The sequence below is a fragment of the Dreissena polymorpha genome, chromosome 11 (assembly GCF_020536995.1).
Source record: "Dreissena polymorpha isolate Duluth1 chromosome 11, UMN_Dpol_1.0, whole genome shotgun sequence".
NCBI classification, from domain to species: domain Eukaryota; kingdom Metazoa; phylum Mollusca; class Bivalvia; order Myida; family Dreissenidae; genus Dreissena; species Dreissena polymorpha.
The window spans coordinates 65,519,022-65,539,339 of NC_068365.1; the positions used below are offsets into that span (position 1 = coordinate 65,519,022).

The window sequence follows — 20,318 nt, forward strand, 5'->3', positions numbered from 1 at the left end:
TAGACCTGTAAACGTTGAAGAGTGTTTGCAGTATCAGTGTTGTGTATTAGGCAGGTTAACATTGAACTTTTGTTCTTTGTCATTAGAAATTCTGCCAGTATTATTTTTAAATAGTGATTTTTGATGGAATCCCTCAAAACTACATAATATTTGACGATATGTTTTCACTGTTTGAATCTTTTCAACAATCATTTTACAGATTTTCTCAGCATTTTTACACTATATCATGGTATTGTTGTTGTGTTTTTAATTTTGTGTATATAATTTATATGGATTCATCCCATTTAGAATCTGAAAATTAGTATTGCTTTTTTATGCCCCTGGATCGAAAGATGGGGGGTATTTTGTTTTTGGCCTGTCTGTCTGTCATTCATTCATTCATTCATGCATTCATTCATTGTGTGTCCCAAAACTTTAACCTTGGTTAAAGTTTGATAACTTTTGCATTATTGCAGATAGCAACTTCATACTTGGCATGCATATGTATCTCACGGAGCTGCACTTTTTGAGTGGTGAAAATTTAAGGTCAAGGTCATCCTTCAAGGTCAAAGGTCAAATATCATTGTATATTTCTTTCCTAAAACTTAAACTTTTGTTAAGTTTGGTCATAACTTTTTATGCCCCCCTTCGAAGAAGAGGGGGTATATTGCTTTGCTCATGTCGGTCTGTCTGTCGGTCCGTCCACCAGGTGGTTGTCAGACGATAACTCAAGAACGCTTGGGCCTAGGATCATGAAACTTCATTGGTACATTGATCATGACTCGCAGATGACCCCTATTGATTTTGAGGTCACTAGGTCAAAGGTCACGGTGACCAGAAATAGTAAAATGGTTTTTGAATGATAACTCAAGAACGCATACGCCTAGGATCATGAAACTTCATGGGTAGATTGATCATGACTTGCAGATGACCCCTATTGATTTTGAGGTCACTAGGTCAAAGGTCAAGGTCACGGTGACCCGAAATAGTAAAATGGTTTCCGGATGATAACTCAATAACGCATACGCCTAGGATCATGAAACTTCATGGGTAGATTGATCATGACTGGCAGATGACCCCTATTGATTTTAAGGTCACAAGGTCAAAGGTCAAGGTCACAGTGACCCGAAATAGTAAAATGGTTTTCGGATGATAACTCAAGAATGCATACGACTAGAATCATGAAACATCATAGGTACATTGATCATGACTTGCAGATGACCCCTATTGATTTTGAGGTCACAAGGTCAAGGTCACAGTGACCCGAAAAAGTAAAATGATTTTCGGATGATTAGTCAAGAACGCTTTTGCCTAGGAACATGAAACTTCATAGGTACATTGATCGTGACCAGCAGATGACCCCTATTGATTTTCAGGTCACTAGGTCAAAGGTCAAGGTCACAGTGACAAAAATCGTATTGACACAATGGCTGCCACTACAATGGACAGCCCATATGGGGGGCATGCATGTTTTACAGATAGCCCTTGTTTTAATATTGAAGATAGCAATTTGATATTTGGCATGCACATGTATCTCACTGAGCTGCACGTTTTGAGTGGTGAAAGGTCAAGGTCATCCTTCAAGGTCAAAGGTCAAATTTATGGCTTCAAAGCGGTGCAATAGGGGGCATTGTGTTTCTGACAAACACATCTCTTGTTCTGTACTGAAAAACCTAACCATCCTGAAAAAGATTATTCAGGATTCATTCAATCATTTGCATTTAGTTGAATATTGCTGCCAAATTGATTTTTAGTTATGTTTTAATTGCACATAGCATTTGCGATGTTTAAGCACTTTCTGTTACTGATGTTGTGTTAAGGTTTATAATTAGTGATAGAAACACATGTATTTTATATAAAACGTGTTAATATAAATAATGCAGTTTGTATAAGAAATGTTTATCTATTGCCAAACTACAAATATAGTTACTGCTGGTTTTTAATTTAGGACATTATATTGTACCAAACAAAACAATTACTGAGTCTAATTCGGTGCATTTAAGTTGCATGTAAAAACGAACAAATCTCATGGTACTTTGATATGTTTTGGTATAAATTTGGACCCTATTTGCAATAATATTGCACTAGTTTGTGTATTTTTATGCCCCCGAAGAGGGCATATAGTGATTGCACTGTCTGTCTGTCTGTCCATCCGTACGTCTGTCTGTCCGTCACACTTCGCGTTTAGGTTTCGAAAAATGCTCATAACTTCTATGTCCCTTCAGATGTAACCTTCATACTTGATATGCATGTGTATATGGACAAGGCACACCATACGTTCACAAATTTTGACCCCCTTGAACTTAGGGTCCACGTTTCGGTTTCGAAATCTGCGTTTTGGTTTCGAAAAATGCTCATAACTTCTATCAAAGCGTTTATCGGGGGGCATATGTCATCCTATGGAGACAGCTCTTGTTTTATAAGTAAGTTTGTTAAAACTTGTAACTAAACAAAATTACAGTACAGTTTTGAACAGTTTCTTAACATAATGACAAGTTTCATTTGACCTTTAGTGCATACAAGACCTTTTAACTTCAGGAATAATATTTCCAGATTGGTCTTTAAATTTTTGCATGCTGGGAAATTTGTCGTCTGCTAAAATGTCGTCTGCTGAATTTCTAAAATTAGCATTTTCTTCGATTTTTTTCAAAAAATACTATCAGAATAGCAAACAGTTTGGATCCTGATGAGACGCCACGTTCTGTGGCGTCTCATCTGGATCCAAACTGTTTGCAAAGGCCTTCAAAATTTGGTTCCAGCACTGAAAGGGTTAAACCTTTCCCACTCAGAAGAAAAGTGAAAATGGTTATTTTCAAACAGCATAAAACCATAACTGCCTGCGAGTAACTCGCATTCTGTTCAGGTTTTATGCAGTTTGCTACTCATCAGTTTCTTAGGGTTCGAAATGAAGCCTTTCAAACTTGAATATATTAAGAAAGGACTTAAATTTAATTTGATTTTCTGAATGACTTTAAATGCATCAATGTGCATTTCTGAGTGGTAAATGGTGAACCATTCATTATCTAATCATTTATGAATCATTGTATTTGTGTAAATTGTACTGTACTTTACAAAATTATATAAATATCCAAACATTGACAAGTATTATTTATTCCAAAGACCTATAACGAACAGTCTCATTCAAAAATAGTTCCTACTTTGTACAGATTTTATTTTAAAACAATATATCTCATATGTTGTTGCATTATATTTTGTTATGCATTTTCTTAGTGATTATTTTGCGATTAGTTACTTGACTTGTTATCATGATCTAAATTTGAGTCATTGATAATTGCATTTGTAATTATTATGCCCCGCTTCGAAGAAGAGGGGGTATATTGTTTTGCACATGTCGGTCGGTCCGTCTGTCCGTCCACCAGATGGTTTCCAGATGATAACTCAAGAACGCTTAGGCATAGGTTCATGAAACTTCATAGGTACATTGATCATGACTGGCAGAAAACCCCTATTGACTTTCAGGTCACTAGGTCAAAGGTCAAGGTCACAGTAACTCCAAATAGTAAAATGGTTTCCGGATGATAACTCAAGAATGCTTACGCCTAGGATCATGAAACTTCATAGGTACATTGATCATGACTGGCAGATGACGCCTATTGATTTTCAGGTCACTAGGTCAAAGGTCAAGGTCACAGTGACTCGAAATAGTAAAATGGTTTCCGGATGATAACTCAAGAATGCTTACGCCTAGGATCATGAAACTTCATAGGAACATTGATCATGACTGGCAGATGACCCTATTGATTTTCAGGTCACTAGGTCAAAGGTCAAGGTCACAGTGACTCCAAGTAGTAAAATGGTTTCCAGAATGATAACTCAAGAATGCTTATGCCTAGGATCATGAAACTTCATAGGTACATTGATCATGACTAGCAGATGACCCCTATTTTCTGATGATAACTCAAGAATAATTAGGCCTAGGATCATGAAACTTCATAGGTACATTGATCATGACTGGCAGATGACCTCTATTGATTTTCAGGACACTAGGTCAAAGGTCAAGGTCACAGTGACAAAAAACGTATTCATACAATGGCTGCCACTACAACTGACAGCCCATATGGGGGGCATGCATGTTTTACAAACAGCCCTTGTTTTATCTGAGTTCAACTCTTTCCGCCATAAAAGCAAAGTGAAAATGCCTTTTGCAACCAGCATAAAACCAGAACAGCCTGCGAGTAACTCACAGTCTGTTCAGGTTTTATGCTGTTTGCTTCTTATCAGTATCTAAGGGTTGGAAATGAAGCCTTTAAAACTTGAATCGAGTAAGAAAGGTCTTTAATTAAATGTCACTTTCTAAAGGACTACAAATGTGTCAAAATACGTTTCTAAGTGGTAAACTTTCCATTTTCACATTGCCTTTAAGAGGGAAAGGGTTCAACCTATTTATTTTAGCTCTACTGCATAGCAAGCCTTAGGTTTATTTGAAACGCTCTCAGGTCTGTTTTGTGGGTCTAGAAACAGTACTTGGTGTCTATGGGGGAGATTTAAAGAACGCTCCCACAGTGGTTATCAAACCTGTGACTTCCCCGATAGCTAGGCGGACACCATATCCACTACACCGTGGCGACACTATTTAACTTTTATCGATTGAGCAGTGTAGTTTAGAATATTGGCAGTTTTATAGAACATTTTTAAGTGTTCATATAGTCGTATACATTAATATATTGCTTATTATTAGAGATAAATGTAAGCATTTTTGTTATGTTTTGTTTTGTCTGCAGTATTATGTTTTATTGTGATAGGTTGGTACATTGTGGTTCCAGGTATTATGATTATAATTTGGGTGCTAAGTTTGTGATCCCTTTTTATTTATTTTGATTATAATTTGGGTGCTTTAAGTTCTTGTTCCTTTTTAATGTAGAATGGCAATTAATGTAAAACTAAACTTTTTTTATAATAACTGTATGGTTAGGAGTGTAACAACATTGACAAAACCATTTTGCAATGAATAACCAAAAAGGGTTTTAATTAATAATGAAATTTATTCTCTTATTATCAAATTTATGTTATTCAGAGAAAAAAGCTCAGAGCAGATTTAATGTAAAATTTAAATTAGTGAATGAATACCATTAACTAAACATAAACTATGAAAAACTAAAATGGAAAACCGAATATTTTGTGAAAATCTGCATAAACAACAATGATTTTAGGCGATATTTTGTAACACCTGACCGCAGGTAACAATTTTGAATACAAAAACAAAAGAAATACCTGACGGCAGGTAACAATTTTGAATACAAAAACAAACGAAATAGTTTCTTAATATGAATGTTGACATTTTTAATACGTTTGAATAGATGAAATATTTTGTTTGTGAAATAAAGTCACTTTAATAACCATATTTGTAATCTGTTGTGAATTTCTTACATAATAAGCATGCATTTGCACTGTTCTTAGTTAGTTTCACTGCAATGTTTAAATGTTGAGTACTAAGTAGTTGTTTCCGCGTTACTTTTGTATAATAGATACAATTGTTTTGCGCTCAATTTAACTTGTCTTTACAAGTTTTTTTCTTCAGTCCTATGATAGTAATTTCGCCCCATTGGGGAAAAAAGGTACCATGTGCCTTCTAATTTCAATATCACATGGTACCTTTTTGCACCCAGGAAGTGATTTATTCTTTTAATCTCTTACACTCATGTATATATTTATGTCAAAGCTGTACCAAATGTTGTTCATGTGTTTTAATGCAGTAATTGTTTAAGGCTTGAACGGTTGTAATACTTAATGAAAGTTTTATAGCTTCAGATTAATCATTTTAAGTACTTATTTTTACTTGACTAAATGCTTTTATATAAGACGTAAACAGGAACGTACAAACGGCATTAATGGTTTTGCAAATAGCTATAATTATTCGATAAATTCTCTGATCTTATTGTTGGATTTCTTGAAACATTCGAATTTGACATTTAAATTAAACATGTTCTGTTGTTAAATTGTTTGGGGAGGGGGGGTATCAGGTGAAATAAACATGTTATTGATTATGGTAACTTTAACTCTTTACCCCTTAGTTACTCGCAGGCTGTTATTGTTATATGCTGTTTGCACACAGCCATTTTCTCTCTGCATCTGAGTGGGAAAGGGTAAATGCCCAAACAAAACATATGTTACTATAGAGATCTTGTGTACAATACTCAGGTTATGTGTTTAATTATTATCACCTAAGCTTACATTTCCTCACTGTTTTCCTTATAATTGAAAGTATTGTATTAATAAATGGTGTCTTATGGCGTCCGATTTCAAACTTTGTGTGTCTGTTACGAAACTTTGCCAAGTGGGATCAAATTTCACAGACGTTTTTCTGAGTATTGCACTTACCAAAATGTATGTAGTATGTTTTATGTAAAGACTCTTTTTGAAATTTCATTAAAACTTTAAAATTTTGATTATAAGTTGTTGTGTTGTTCCCTTGCTCTTTCTCTAACTGTATGTGCACATTTTTGAAATTTCATTAAAACTTGTAAAATTATTATTATTTGTTTTCTTTTTCCCTTGCTTATTGTCTTAGCAAGCAATGTACACGAAACACTTTATTATGCAAATCAGGAAGAAAACATCAAACTTTAAAAACACATCATTTTTATTGGTGTATGTTTTTTTCAGAAAAAAAATAATTTCCATTTTTCAAGGAGTAATGGCATTTGAAATAATGAGTTCACTTATTTGGTGTCGGCAATATCAAACATTTAAAAAGCCACGTGTGTGAGTGTTTCAATGTTAAGAGTTCATCTACATTCTTGATCTTTGTCTATTTTTTGTCTGTTTCTTGTGTGGGGCATAATAGTCTGTTTCGTGTGTGGGGCATAATAGTCTGTTTCTTGTGTGGGGCATAATAGTCTGTTTCTTGTGTGGGGCATAATAGTCTGTTTCTTGTGTGGGGCATAATAGTCTGTTTCTTGTGTGGGGCATAATAGTCTGTTTCTTGTGTGGAGCATAATAGTCTGTTTCTTGTGTGGAGCATAATAGTCTGTTTCTTGTGTGGAGCATAAAAGTCTGTTTCTTGTCTGGGGCATAATAGTCTGTTTCTTGTTTTGTATAGTCTGCTTCTTGTGTGGAGCAAGTATTGAAGGTTGCATTTCAAAATTCATAACAGTGATTTTATTTGCCAAAAATAACGGCATCTTACGGGCTGTTTCCCGATTGCAAAATATAAAAAAGGCAGTTTCACAATTTACTCCATCCCTTCTTTTTATGCCCCCCTTCGAAGAAGAGGGGGTATATTGTTTGCTCATGTCGGTAGGTCGGTACGTCCGTCCACCAGATGGTTGTCAGACGATAACTCAAGAACGGTTGGGCCTAGGATCATGAAACTTCATAGGTACATTGATCATGACTCGCAGATGACCCCTATTGATTTTGAGGTCACTAGATCAAAGGTCAAGGTCACGGTAACTCGAAATAGTAAAATGGTTTTTGAATGATAATTCAAGAATGCATACGCGGCGAACAGGGCACACTCTGAACAATATTACTGAAGCAACTGGTCTGTAATCCTAAATCTATAATTATCAGTCCAATGAAACATCATCTTTTTAGTAAAATACAGTGGATCAGTAAAAATATTATCAGAATATGAGATTTTTTGTATATTTTGTATATTAAATATTGTGTTAATGTTTAATTTTGTTGATTAATATAAATATAAGCAGGACAGGGTAGGTAATACACTACAGGGGAAACAAATGCAATAAGTTAAAATTTATTTTTACAGATTTGCCTCCCTTGTAATATATTTAAATTTTACCAAATGTAAGGCTAACTGCATTTTTGTAATGCATACTACTACTACTACTACTACTCCTACTACTACTACTACTACTGCTACTGCTGCTGCTACTACTACTACTACTACTTCTACTACTACTACTACTACTACTACTACTACTACTGCTGCTGCTGCTGCTGCTGCTACTACTACTACTACTACTACTACTACTACTTCTACTACTACTCTACTACTACTACTACTACTACTACTACTACTACTACTACTACTTCTACTACTACTCTACTACTACTACTACTACTACTACTACTACTACTTCTACTACTACTACTACTACTACTTCTATTACTTCTACTACTACTACTACTACTACCACCACCACCACCTACTACTACTACTACTCTATTACTACTACTACTACTACTACTACTACCACTACCACTACTACTACTACTACTACTACTACTTCTACTACTACTCTACTACTGCTACTACTACTACTACTACTACTACTACTACTACTACTACTACTACTACTACTACTACTACTACTATTTCTTCTGCTACCACCATTACCACCTACTACTACTACTACTCTATTACTACTACTACTACTACTACTACTACTACTACTACTACTACTACTACTACTACTACTACTACTACTAGTACTACTACTACTTCTACTACTACTACGTCTACTACTACTACTACTACTACTACTACTACTACTACTACTACTACTACTACTACTACTACTACTACTACTACTAGTACTACTACTACTTCTACTACTACTACTTCTACTACTACTACTACTACTACTACTACTACTACTACTACTACTACTACTACTACTACTACTACTACTACTACTACTACTACTACTACTACTACTACTACTACTACCACTACTACTACTATTTCTTCTGCTACCACCACCACCACCACCATTCACAGTGACAAAAAACGTATTCACACAATGGCTGCTACTACAACTTATAGCCCATATAGGGGGGCATGCATGTTTTACAAACAGCCCTTGTTACAAAAAGATTTAAGAATATAGCATTATATAGTTAATATTTCAGATCATCAACGTCCAAATCTCTATAATTCCACTGCAATTAAAGATATTTATGTATTTGAATTTGCTTTCAAGACTGGTAGACAGCAATATTGTGAGGGGTTACAAAAAGCACACAAGAAAGGTCAATAAAGTGTATCAATTTTTATTTAAAAAATCCTAGCAAATATTTTCAAAGGCACCGACATAAAACTGTCATCGTCAAATACATGTACATGTTTAATACCTGTGTGAAACTGAGGAGCAACTGACTAGTGCCAAAAGAACACATTACATGTATACAACTAGAAATGGCGCGGCTGACACATATCCCCACGCCGCAGCTTTTGACCCAGGGGTCAGATCAAAATTCCAAACAGTGCACCGTCGCACATAATTATGCTCATAGCTACCATGTGTTTAAGTTTCAAGGTTGTAGTGCTAATAGCGTCGGAGGAGATAGTGGCCAGGACGGACAGATGGCGGAGATCCCGCTCCAATTGGAGCGTGCGGATAATCAGCACAATGCCTTTGATTGAACAAATTATTCAACAAAAAGGTATTCATCATATGTAACTTTCTTACAATATAAAAAGAATTTAAATTTTAACGAATAATTCATGGCAGAGCAAAATACCCTGATAAAACTTGTTTTAAACGAATACCTAATTTACTGGCACGACAAATTAGTACAACTTTTAAACCGCTTCATAAGATTTTAGTGATGAAATCATCATAAAATAACATAATTATAATAGCAAATATGATCTTAAGTCCTTTCAAAGTAAGAAATTTAAAACAGGTACATCAAAATGACGTAAAGCAGATTTAATATTTGCCATAGCATTTGATAAAAGAACAAGCAAATTTGTTTAATTGATATCCCCCACCAATATGCTTCTGGACACAAAAGTGTTATATTTGACACTCAAAAAAGCATTTTTTCATGATACAAAGGGCCATAACTCCATTATAAACAAATGGTGTACAATGCCATTTGGCGTGCATCATCCTCTTATCCATATATATACTCATACCAAGTTTCAATGAAATCCGCCAAAGCACTTCAAAGATATGGCTCGGGACACAAAAGTGACGGAAAGACGGACTGATGGATGGGCGGACAATGCCAAAATAATATCCCTCCGCCTATGGCGTGGGATAAAAAAAGCCCTCAACAAAAAACAGTATTTGGATGTCACTTGAAATCCCTGAGCATACATTTATTGTATTACCAGTCAGACTAGATCCCATAATGCATCGGTGGAAGAAGAAACAAAAACATGTGTAAAGGAGCCCAAAATAAACAAAATTACTTACAACTCTTCAGTTATTTATCAACCAGCAGAAATTTATTTATATTTGTAAGGAAAGAAATTAATAATTGAAAAAATATTGTGTTAAAATACACAGTCCCTCGGGGATTACATCTTACTCTTAAAAGAATAATCACATTTGGTTGGACTTTTTCAGGATGTAAGTAATGTAATAAATAGTGCATTACTAAGAAGCCCATTAACATTGAAAATCAGCGAATACTTCCGTATATTATTTCAAAAATTAAAGTTAACACATAAAAAATCAGTGTTCCTTACACAAATAGTCAACATTTCAATGCTAGATGTGGTCTGGTAACATAGGTTTATTTTTTGTGCGACAAAATATTCCATGTGAATTTCCCATGATGGCATCGAAACATTAATGAACAAACATGAGATTGGCTTTTGGAAGCTCATGAGAAGTAGGTCGTGCTTCCGACGCTTCCTGATGCCAATCTTGTGTTTGCTCGTACATGTTCGGATATCGTCGCAGGAAATTGCTATTTGAGTTTACCTTATTTTAAGAAATATTATATTTTGAGTATTTATGTTGCTTAAATGTGCATGGCATGAACAAAGATTTATGTTATCCGGAAACAACTTTCTTAAAAGAATTTATTTTAAAAAAAAAAATATTCATAGTATTACCTACATGTATGTGATTAGGCAATTAAGTGATTACATAATAAATGATATGTATTATTAAAAATAAACATGTTTAAGGACATATTAAACCATATAAGCTGCCCACATGCCCTATCAATAATTAACCACAAAAATAGCTCCAAAACCATAAGGTGTAGTATTTAAAAGGGCCTTTTCACGTTTCGGTAAATTGACAAAATTGAAAGTTACAAGTTGATGATATTTGTGAGGAAACAGTTATACTGAACATTTACCATGCTCTAAAATATCCATTTTATGCATGTTTTGACGATTTAAAAACCTCAAAATTCTAAAGCGTTGCAACGCGAATTGATTGAATAATTTGGTGAGTTTTGTTGTCCTTAAATTTTGTGATACTACAAAAATTTCCTTTATATATAGTATAAATTCATCGCACATTGTATAAGCGCCGATAGCCGAGTGGTCTAGGCGATAGACTTTTACTCCAGGGGTCAGTGATTTGAATCCAGTTGAGGTTTCATTTTTTTTTCTTTAATTTTATTATTGTTTTTTACTGAAGCTTTTTAGATCCAATGTTTACATTTATACATAGAATTCTAATGGTAATTGTTGTGAAAAGATACGTTTGTGTAAATGTAAAATAAAGATAAGTTCAGCTTAATAAATATCACAATTATAAATAACACAAAAGATAAATAAGGATTGTAAAACGCAATCACAAATACAACATGTACTAGGAACATAAGTTTGTTAAATAGGGCTTCACCCATTCAGATACGATGTCAGCCATTTGTGGGCTAGCGTCAATCACATAAGCATGACTGTAGCCTCGTTCACACATTCGAATATCACCTGTGGGAAACAAAGCTTGGAGCTCACTCGCGTACTGGATGGGGCACCAGCGATCAGTGGAACCAAAGTAAAAACTCAGCAAATTCAAGAACTTTCCTACGAGCCCGGTATCAAGTTGATCGACAGCTTGCATTTCTTCGTTTGCCATAAACAGAGAGTTGCTGACGCTGAACGGCTGAATGAAACTCAGTGTGGCTGAAATGGCACAGGGTGGGACGTCTTCGCCAGAAAAATGGTGGTTAATCAACCATGCCTTTGTCCGCTCAGGCAAAAGAGAAATGGCCGATACCATCCACGGAGCTAGCCATCTGAGGTATTTCAACGCGGGCGTGTAAACTTTTCCGTTCGGTGAACTCGCCATTCTTTCAATAGTTGGGAACAACAGGAAGCATCGTTGTACGCTGTGCCCTAATTGGTCGAGAATCTTGAGAATGATGTAACAGCCGATGGAGTGACCAATTAGAACGAGTTTCACAGATTTGGGGATGTTTTCTTCTATGAAGGCAACTTTGTGTCGTATCTGTCCAGATAACGTGCACAATTCATAACTCAGCTTGTCTGCAAGTAAAAAGAATAGAAATGTAAAAACCAGTGCTCCAGCTAGGCCTAAAAGGAAGGGCGCCGCGCCCTGCACTTCCGAAGCCCCACCCTGCCCTCCCAAGGCCCTGCCCATTTTACTTCTATTAACAAGAGCACCGCATAACGGGTGCCAACGCTCGGCTGCGGGTGCAGTTTTGAATAAATGAAAGCTTGTCAAACTTTTTTTCTTTTAGAGGTCACAGTGACCTTTGACCTAGTGACTCAAAAATGGGTGTGGCATGTAGAACTCATCAAGGTGCATCTACATATGAAGTTTCAAAGTTGTAGGTGGAAGCACTTTGATTTTAGAGCAAAATGTCAAGGTTTTAGCACGATGCCCGCGGACGACACAACACGACGAGCTGGCTATGACAATACCTCGGGTTTACTCCAAAAACAGCCGAGCTAAAAAATTTAAAAATTATAAAAAACTTTTGGAGAAATATTATAATTTATTAATCTCATATAACATTGATATTTATGTATTACTCAGTGTATACATTTTTTTAAATGGTTTAATAATAATGAAAATAATAATTATATTATAATTATAAAATAGATATGAGCCTTACTCCTCCTGGAAAACGAAGTTGGTGCATAAAGTGTAGCTGCCTAAAGTGTCGTCCCTGATTTGCCTATGCAGAATGCGCAGGCTAATGAAGGAGGACACTTTCCGCTCTTATGTTGTTGTTTTTTTATGAAGTCGCGTCTTAGCAAAAATCTAATCTAAGCTTCATCCCTGATAAGCCTGTGGGGACAGCACGGGCTTATTTGGGACAACACTTTGCGCACATGCATTAAACAATTCAAACCCCATTTACCCACAAAAAGGCACATATAGATGCATCTCATTCTGATATGGTAAAATCAATATTTTATTATATGTACCCAGTATTCAGGAATGAGCACATGAATTTATAATGTTGGATTTCTTTGAATTAAAAACATACAATTACCTGTACTATTCATTTAATTTACTTCCAACCTATTTATTTTAGCTTGATAGCATCCAAGGAAATAGATTTATTGAGACACTATTGAGTTTGTTCCTAAGAAGAATCAATATTTGGTGTCTCAAGAGGAGATGAGATCTCTAATGTTACAATTTTTATTGAGCTACTTTTCTAGTGATAACTTCCATTCATACACCAATTGTTCGCAACATAATAATTTTGTTGCTTAGTTAGAAAACAAGCAAGTCACTTAAATTGATATCCGCAACAAATAAACATTTTTGATGGGATCAGAACTAATAGAAAGGTCATTTGAACCGGTGTGCTACTTTTCATTACTTTTCACTCATTTAAAGTTACATCATACAAAAATTGAAAAAGGCAATAACTCTTATTTAAGAAAAAGTACGGTTATGGCTCTTGTGCATGGCACTTCTCATTGATATCTTTACACCCATACAGAGATATAGCCCTGAAAAGTTTGTGACACGCGGACCGACAACACCAAAATCTAAAACCCTATCCCACTTAGAAGCTTAGTGGAAAATGGCTCTGTGCAAACAGCAGAAAAACAGAAGTCAGTACAGCCTGCGAGTAACTCGCAGTCTGTTCAGGTTCTATGCTGTTTGCTGCTCATCTGTATCTAAGGTTTGGAAATGAAGCCTTAAAAACTTGAATCAAGTAAGAAAGGTCTTTAATTAGATTTAACTTTCTAAGGGACTACAAATACGTGAAAATATGTATCTAAGTGGGAAAGGATTAATCTAGATTTTTAACTCGCTGTACTGTCTATTAAGTCTGTTAGTGAGTAGAACCTATCATGTGCCATTGGTTTACAACATACATAATCGTGTTGCTTAGTAACTGACTAGTAACTGACTTATCAACATTTCTAACTCACTATACAGGGCCTGGTTCCCGCCTGGTGGTTTAACATGACCCGCATGTGACATCCCCCACACAGGTATTGTTCCTTGGTAATTATCATACAGTTTTTCCATGAAAGATTTGTAGAACTCTATGACACCTGGATTTCCTGTAAAAAAATGTACACAATAATATGTATCACAAGTACGCAGTGAAGTACGTAACAAATTGATGATGGGGATGTATAAACTATGAAGGTTTATTTTCATATCTTAACAATCATACATGTAATTCATAATGCTTCATTTCATTGAGAGTTTAAGACTTATCAAGGCATTTGGTTTCCAGGTAGAATCCGAACTCAAGGACTGCACAGGCTAATCAGGGAGGACACTTTACGCATGTGCATTAAACACTGTTTTAGCAGAACCAGCCTCATATAGCTTTAAAATAATAATGTTTAAACTATGCAGCCTTCAGGGCTCGAAATTAACACTCCCACACTCGCAAAATGCAAGTGAAAAATACCGATTGCGAGTTAAGTTTTAAGCCACTGGTAATTTTTTGCGAGTAACGAAATAGTGAAAAAAAAAAGTAATATTGCTAAATGCGTTCGACATCCTGAACGCTAAACCATATGTCATAGAACGTCCTAATACCCGTATGCGGAAGCGCGCACCTTGTATATAGACTAGTATACTTATAGTACAGATACGAGGATGGTATTGGTACAAAGAACGTTAAATAGTCGACTCATTCACACGTGTTCATTGAACTTGAACAGACATGGCGTCGAGGCAAAAAATAACTAGTTTCTTTTTGCCCACGGATTGAAATAACAATACGAAAGATAAAGCAAAGTTAACTGTTGAATAAAAAAATTAAATTAAATTATGTTTCCAGCAATATTTGCGAGAATGTTTTTGATTTTGCGAGTTGGTATTAAAGCTGCACGCAATGTTTTGCAAGTAGAAAAAAAGTTAAATTCGAGCCCTGGCCTTATTTTCATATGCTTAGATTAACACAAGTAATTTTGTGTGTTTTTTTCATAAATTTCACTTTAGTTAAAACCTATTATTTAAGCTCAATTTCACACCTTACTTTCAAAGTAGGTATCATACCAGTCCGAAAGGGCTAATCAGAGATGTCACTTTCTGCTTTAATGGTATTTGTCGTTTAAAGAAAGTCTCTTCTTAGCGAAAATCCAGTTAAGGGAACTGCACAGACTAATCTGGAACGACACTTAACACACATGCATAAAACCCCGTTTTCCCTCAAGATTTTTATGAAACCCACCTGGTATCACTAGGAACGCATGCTTGGTTTCTTTGGTTACTGTACCAATCTGCAACACTGATGTTGGCATACCCAACACTGGTACAAACCTCTGTACTCCTCGAGCAGACATTATTTGCTGTAAAAGTTTGAAACTCATTTGAAATTTAAAATATTTTGCAAATATTAAATAGCATTAAACAGTAAAAGCTTAATTTCCTTATATAATTAAACATGTTTTTACAAATGTTCATATGCACATGTGGAGTGAAATTAAAATTATATCAATGACCTATACAAACCACAATGTTTGTAAAGGTCCCTAATTACCTAGTTCTTCTTGAATGCTTTGAGCTTTTGTAAGTTCATACGTACAGCTCCCAACGACCAGGAGGGTCATTAGCTTAGAAGTTTTAGTTAGATTATGGCAACTACCTGATAACCAGTATGTGTATTGGTTGTTAAATGTGTTGTAGTGAAATAAGGTCACTTCCAACAGCAGCCTTGCTGTTGGGCTAGCTCTTTAGCGATGCGATTAAAGTGTCTGACTACCACTCTGGAGGTCGTGGGTTCATTCCCCGGCTTGAGCTCAGTATTTTTTACATTAATGGCGACGAGGCAAAAAAGGACTGTGAATACGGAAATGGGTCTCAGCTGTTTAATGGTTTCTGAGCGGGCCATGCAGATGATAGACATGCTGTAGCGGGCGTGTCAGGGCCTTGAAACATTAAAAAGGGGAAGAGTGTAGTGAAATAAGGTCACTTCCAACAGACTTGCTGTTGGGGTGGATCTTTAGCGATGCGGTTAAAGTGTCTCTGACTACCATTCTGGAGGTCAAGGGTTCAATCCCCGGCTTGGGCTCAATATTTTCACAATAATGGCGACGTTAAATTACAATGCAGTTGACACCTGACTAGCTGAAATAATTCGCGTTCAGAATAAATCTGACTGTTGGAAGTGACCTTATTTCACTACACTAAAGAGTCTGCCAAAGCAAAAATCATTAAAAGACTCTAAGGCGGCAATTTATATTGAATAACACCTGACAGAAATAAAATATTTCAAAACGGTGGACAAGTGTGTAGAATTATTTCGTTTTATTGTAGTTTCATACAATATACTAATTAACATAAATTTGTATATAAAAACAATCCTTTTGAACTATACCGTGAGCGACAAAACGCAATTAAGCATATTACCAAAATAACACCTGTCTTTGTATTTGCACACACCCCCTTTAAGTTACGAAACGTGATGGTACAAGATTAAAGTCGCTTGCATCAACCATTTTTTCGTAATTAACAAAAAACTGAGGCTTGCATGTCTACGCATTATAACCATTAGAAATCAAACGATTTATTTTATTGTTTGCTGAATATGTATTGCGCATCATTGAATGATATTGTATTTTTTGTTCAATTTGTTTCTTTCACATTTAAGCTACACACCACTAATATCTGATATCTCTGCTCGGCAAATCTCCCGCATTTTCCGATAACAGGTCACAATATACCAAAAGATTTCCTAAACAAATTCAATGTAAAACCAACTTCAAATAAAGTCAAACTTTTGCGCGTAGACACCCTCATACCTTTTCTTCAAGAGCATTCCAAGCCGAATTGATTTAAACAATAACAAAGATAGGTCATGAGGTATGTAAGTGTAATAGGACTGTAATAGTCTCGGGTTCAATTTAACTATTAAACCTTAAAAGGCTTTTGGGAGTAAGTCAACGCAAAATTGAAATAAGTGAAATAACCCTTTATTATTTACTCTATTAAATACTAGATTCCAATAATACCTTTGAAAGGCGTTGTCCTAAGTCGGAGCAATGACTCCTTCAGTGGAAGATGACTTCCCAGAGTACAGAGTATAAACAATATATGAATGTCAAAAATGTCTAGTGGTTACACACTGGCTTCACAATCCAGAGATCGCTGGTTCGATCCCCCGCTGCACATAACCTACTAACTCGTCTTTCGCATGAGACGTTAAACCGAGGTGCAGTGTACTAGGTGCTATACACCGGGCACTAAAAGACCCAAGGTTACCTATGGAACGGGGTGTCTCCTGTATCTTGCACTATCCCCCGTAACCAACTAACACGTCTTTCTGGGGGCGATGGTCATATGGGAGACAATCCCGGTGCACTCGATAAAAAATAATGAAGAAGAAGGAAAGAAAAAATAAATTCAAAAATTAAAACTAATCTTATTTTCAGTCTTGACAAGCATTGCTACTTTTAACAATATTATTCAAATCTTATTAATAATATACTTATGATTTACTAACAAGTTCCCATTCGTCTGAAAATATTAATTTATCTTCCGTATACATTTATAATATATTTTATTATTCAAACGAGGTTTTTAACATGCTTTCTGTTTTACAGTTTCTTTCCCAATATATGAGATCAACGCAGATACAAGACTTCAGCCCTGGCAAATCAAGTACACTTCTAACATTGTATAACGTTGTTCATATGTACAAAAGTTTAATTCAAGCGTTATACTTATGTATGACCAGTTATATATTCTGGTTTCCAAAAGTGCAAGCTATAACTTGCATTCTTTTTAATTACAACATGCCATTAATGAATTGTCAAATCTGATCTTACTGGTTCCTATACCAAGTACAATTCTACAACTATTTTTTTTATAGCAGTATGTACACAATAATTTTATATGCAATGTATTTTAATCATATGAACAACTTGTTCATTTAACACATTTTTTACATACATGCATATTCAACATTTACTATTCCCCTTCCGGCTGCAATCAACAAGACTTATTCTTGTATAGTGTACGGGCATCAATATTCTTTACAGTGATGCTATTTTCATCTAAAATGGACACGGCGTTGTTGTTTTATTCCCATTAAAAGGTGGGTGGGGTAAATCAGAATTCAACAAAAATAATCATAACTGTAGTAGGGTCATTGTATGAAAAGAATACCTTCAACCACCAAAAAGTTGCTACAAAAGGTATTTTAACTGATACTGGTGGGGTAGAAGGTTCTTAAAAACATATCAAAAATTTACCACAATCGGACTTCCGGAAAGATATTATTTTACAAGATGGCCGCCAAGATTGCCGCCAAGACCTATTACTGATCATAACTATGTAACTATACGATCAAATTTGATGAGTTTGGTGTCTATACATAGGTTTCAAAGGGCAAATAACACATTAAGATCATCAGATATTGTTTAAGTTTAGAATAGTACACGCAAATCCAACGTGGCGTTCAAAATGGCCGCCAAGATGGCCGCCAAAACCTAAATGATCAAAACTATGTAAATATCCACTAAATGTTATTATTTTGGTGGATATACATAGGTTTCAAGGGGTAAAGATCATCAGACATTGTACAAGTTAATTATATTACACCCAAATCCAAAATGGCGTCCAAAATGGCCGCCAAGATGGCCACCGAAACCTATAAATGATCATAACTATGTAACTATCCACTGATTTTTGTTTACAGATAGACAGATATAGACTTTTCAAAGTTATAAAAAAGTTCACACATGTTCCATCCAAGTAAACCAACAGAACCAATACAGATCACCACAGATAATAACTGTGGGTATAGCTTGGAAACTTTGATAGTTCAGGAATCCCTCCTTTGTTGATTTCTGTAAACCAACACTGTCAGTTTTGCTGGATAGAATTGCTTTTGTGATGCCCAGCTCTTGCCTTGGCAGAACAGCTTCTAAAGACGGAAAACCAACAAATATCTTTAAATCTGATCAATTGTGCAGACAATTTATAAATATCTTGTTTTTTGTTGACTTCGAATCTGGAAGAATTTTACGTATAATTGTATTAAGAAAATCAAAAGGTATCGGATTTCGTGGTTTTAGGCCTAAACGTATTATAGTGATATGTCCCCTTTCGGGATATCGGTAAAGTGCGAGCAGACGAGGTGTAAATACGTTAAAAATTAAAGCTAAACGACTAGAAAGTTGGATCGGAATATCTTTAAATTTTGTGAATTACCGGTAATGTGTTTCTAATGGATAACAACGACAACTTACCAGAATATTGCTCATGATCACACGTACAACTTCTTTCTGAGAGCGAATGGAAAATGCGTCACGAATTCTGACAAATAAACAGTAGGGTGTCGTTATTGAAATACCGCGATAATACTGGAAGAATAGAGATACCAACTATAATGTTTAAAACAAATATTTTTTTAACAAGCGTTTATGATTTGTCAGGATAATAATAACAATAAGATATCGAAAAGATCAAAGCAAGTAAATTCGACAGAAATCTGAGATTCGGCAATATATTTAACTTTTAAGACGGGTTTTGTTCACGTAAATTGTGTTTGGAAAAGACTGTCACTATATGTAGTGAACCAGTCTTCGGCTTACACCCACTGAAGATGCGTATTCAGGGGAGATAATTGAGTAATGTCTTAACTCTGGAACGGTTGCGAAGAAAAACAAATAATGCGAGAATATTTAGTGCGAGTTGCTACACAATTATGATGTCATTGATATAATTTTTCCTGAGGTATATATTTACATGAGATTAAGCATATGTCAAAGTGTTTTTATTTGTTCAAGGTCATATATAGCATCGCGAAAATATATGTCGCGTCACAATTTTTTTTTAGACGCATCCATATGTGGTATTCTTATGTAACTTTATGTCTTAATTTCCATATGTATGAACGGTCAATGCCCGCTTCGCGGGCTTTTGCCCGTATTAACAAAATTTTGTTTTCGGGGAGTCAATATTGTTTTAAAGAACAATATGGAAATTGAGCGCTTTGATACTAACAATAATCTTTTAGCGTCTTAAGAACCGAGAAATCTAGATAACCACCCATCAAAAGCTCGCATCAATTGCGTCCCAATATTAAAGCCGCGTTTTAGGAACAAGTGTCCCGACTTAATTGACCCGGAGTCTCGTCGACTTGACCTAAGATCTTTTGTGTCTGATCTGAAGTCTTGTGTTTTAAGGCAGTAGCAAGCGGTCAATAAAGTATTGATCAGACCCAAAGTTATAGCTTGAGCGTTGATTTATCGTAATCAA

At 35.4% G+C, this 20,318-nt stretch overlaps 1 protein-coding gene across 4 annotated transcripts; it reads right to left on the minus strand.

Annotated features, from left to right (window-relative positions):
* Positions 1-10,753: 10,753 nt before the first annotated feature.
* LOC127851072 (lipid droplet-associated hydrolase-like) lies at positions 10,754-17,488 on the minus strand. 4 transcript variants are annotated; one of them, XM_052384553.1, is made up of 4 exons: positions 17,316-17,488; positions 15,286-15,403; positions 14,024-14,158; positions 10,754-12,148 (listed from the first exon to the last, which is right to left on the minus strand). In XM_052384553.1, exons 2-4 carry the CDS (start codon positions 15,395-15,397, stop codon positions 11,472-11,474), a joined length of 924 nt encoding a protein of 307 aa, XP_052240513.1. In that variant the 5' UTR covers positions 15,398-15,403; positions 17,316-17,488; the 3' UTR covers positions 10,754-11,471. The 4 variants fall into 4 exon arrangements, with proteins under 4 accessions (XP_052240513.1, XP_052240512.1, XP_052240510.1 ...); XM_052384552.1 differs by lacking the exon at positions 17,316-17,488 and adding an exon at positions 16,713-16,738; XM_052384550.1 differs by lacking the exon at positions 17,316-17,488 and adding an exon at positions 16,464-16,700.
* Between the last annotated feature and the right edge of the window lie 2,830 nt (positions 17,489-20,318).

Excerpts from the sequence above, each read along its gene's own strand:
- LOC127851072 (XM_052384553.1), bottom strand. The coding sequence starts at position 15,397 with ATGTCTGCTCGAGGAGTACAGAGGTTTGTACCAGTGTTGGGTATGCCA. Across the intron at positions 14,159-15,285 it reads TGCGTTCCTAGTGATACCAG|GAAATCCAGGTGTCATAGAG; the intron begins GTGGGTTTCATA and ends ATTTTTTTACAG. Across the intron at positions 12,149-14,023 it reads CGGGAACCAGGCCCTGTATA|ACAAGCTGAGTTATGAATTG; the intron begins GTGAGTTAGAAA and ends TTTTACTTGCAG.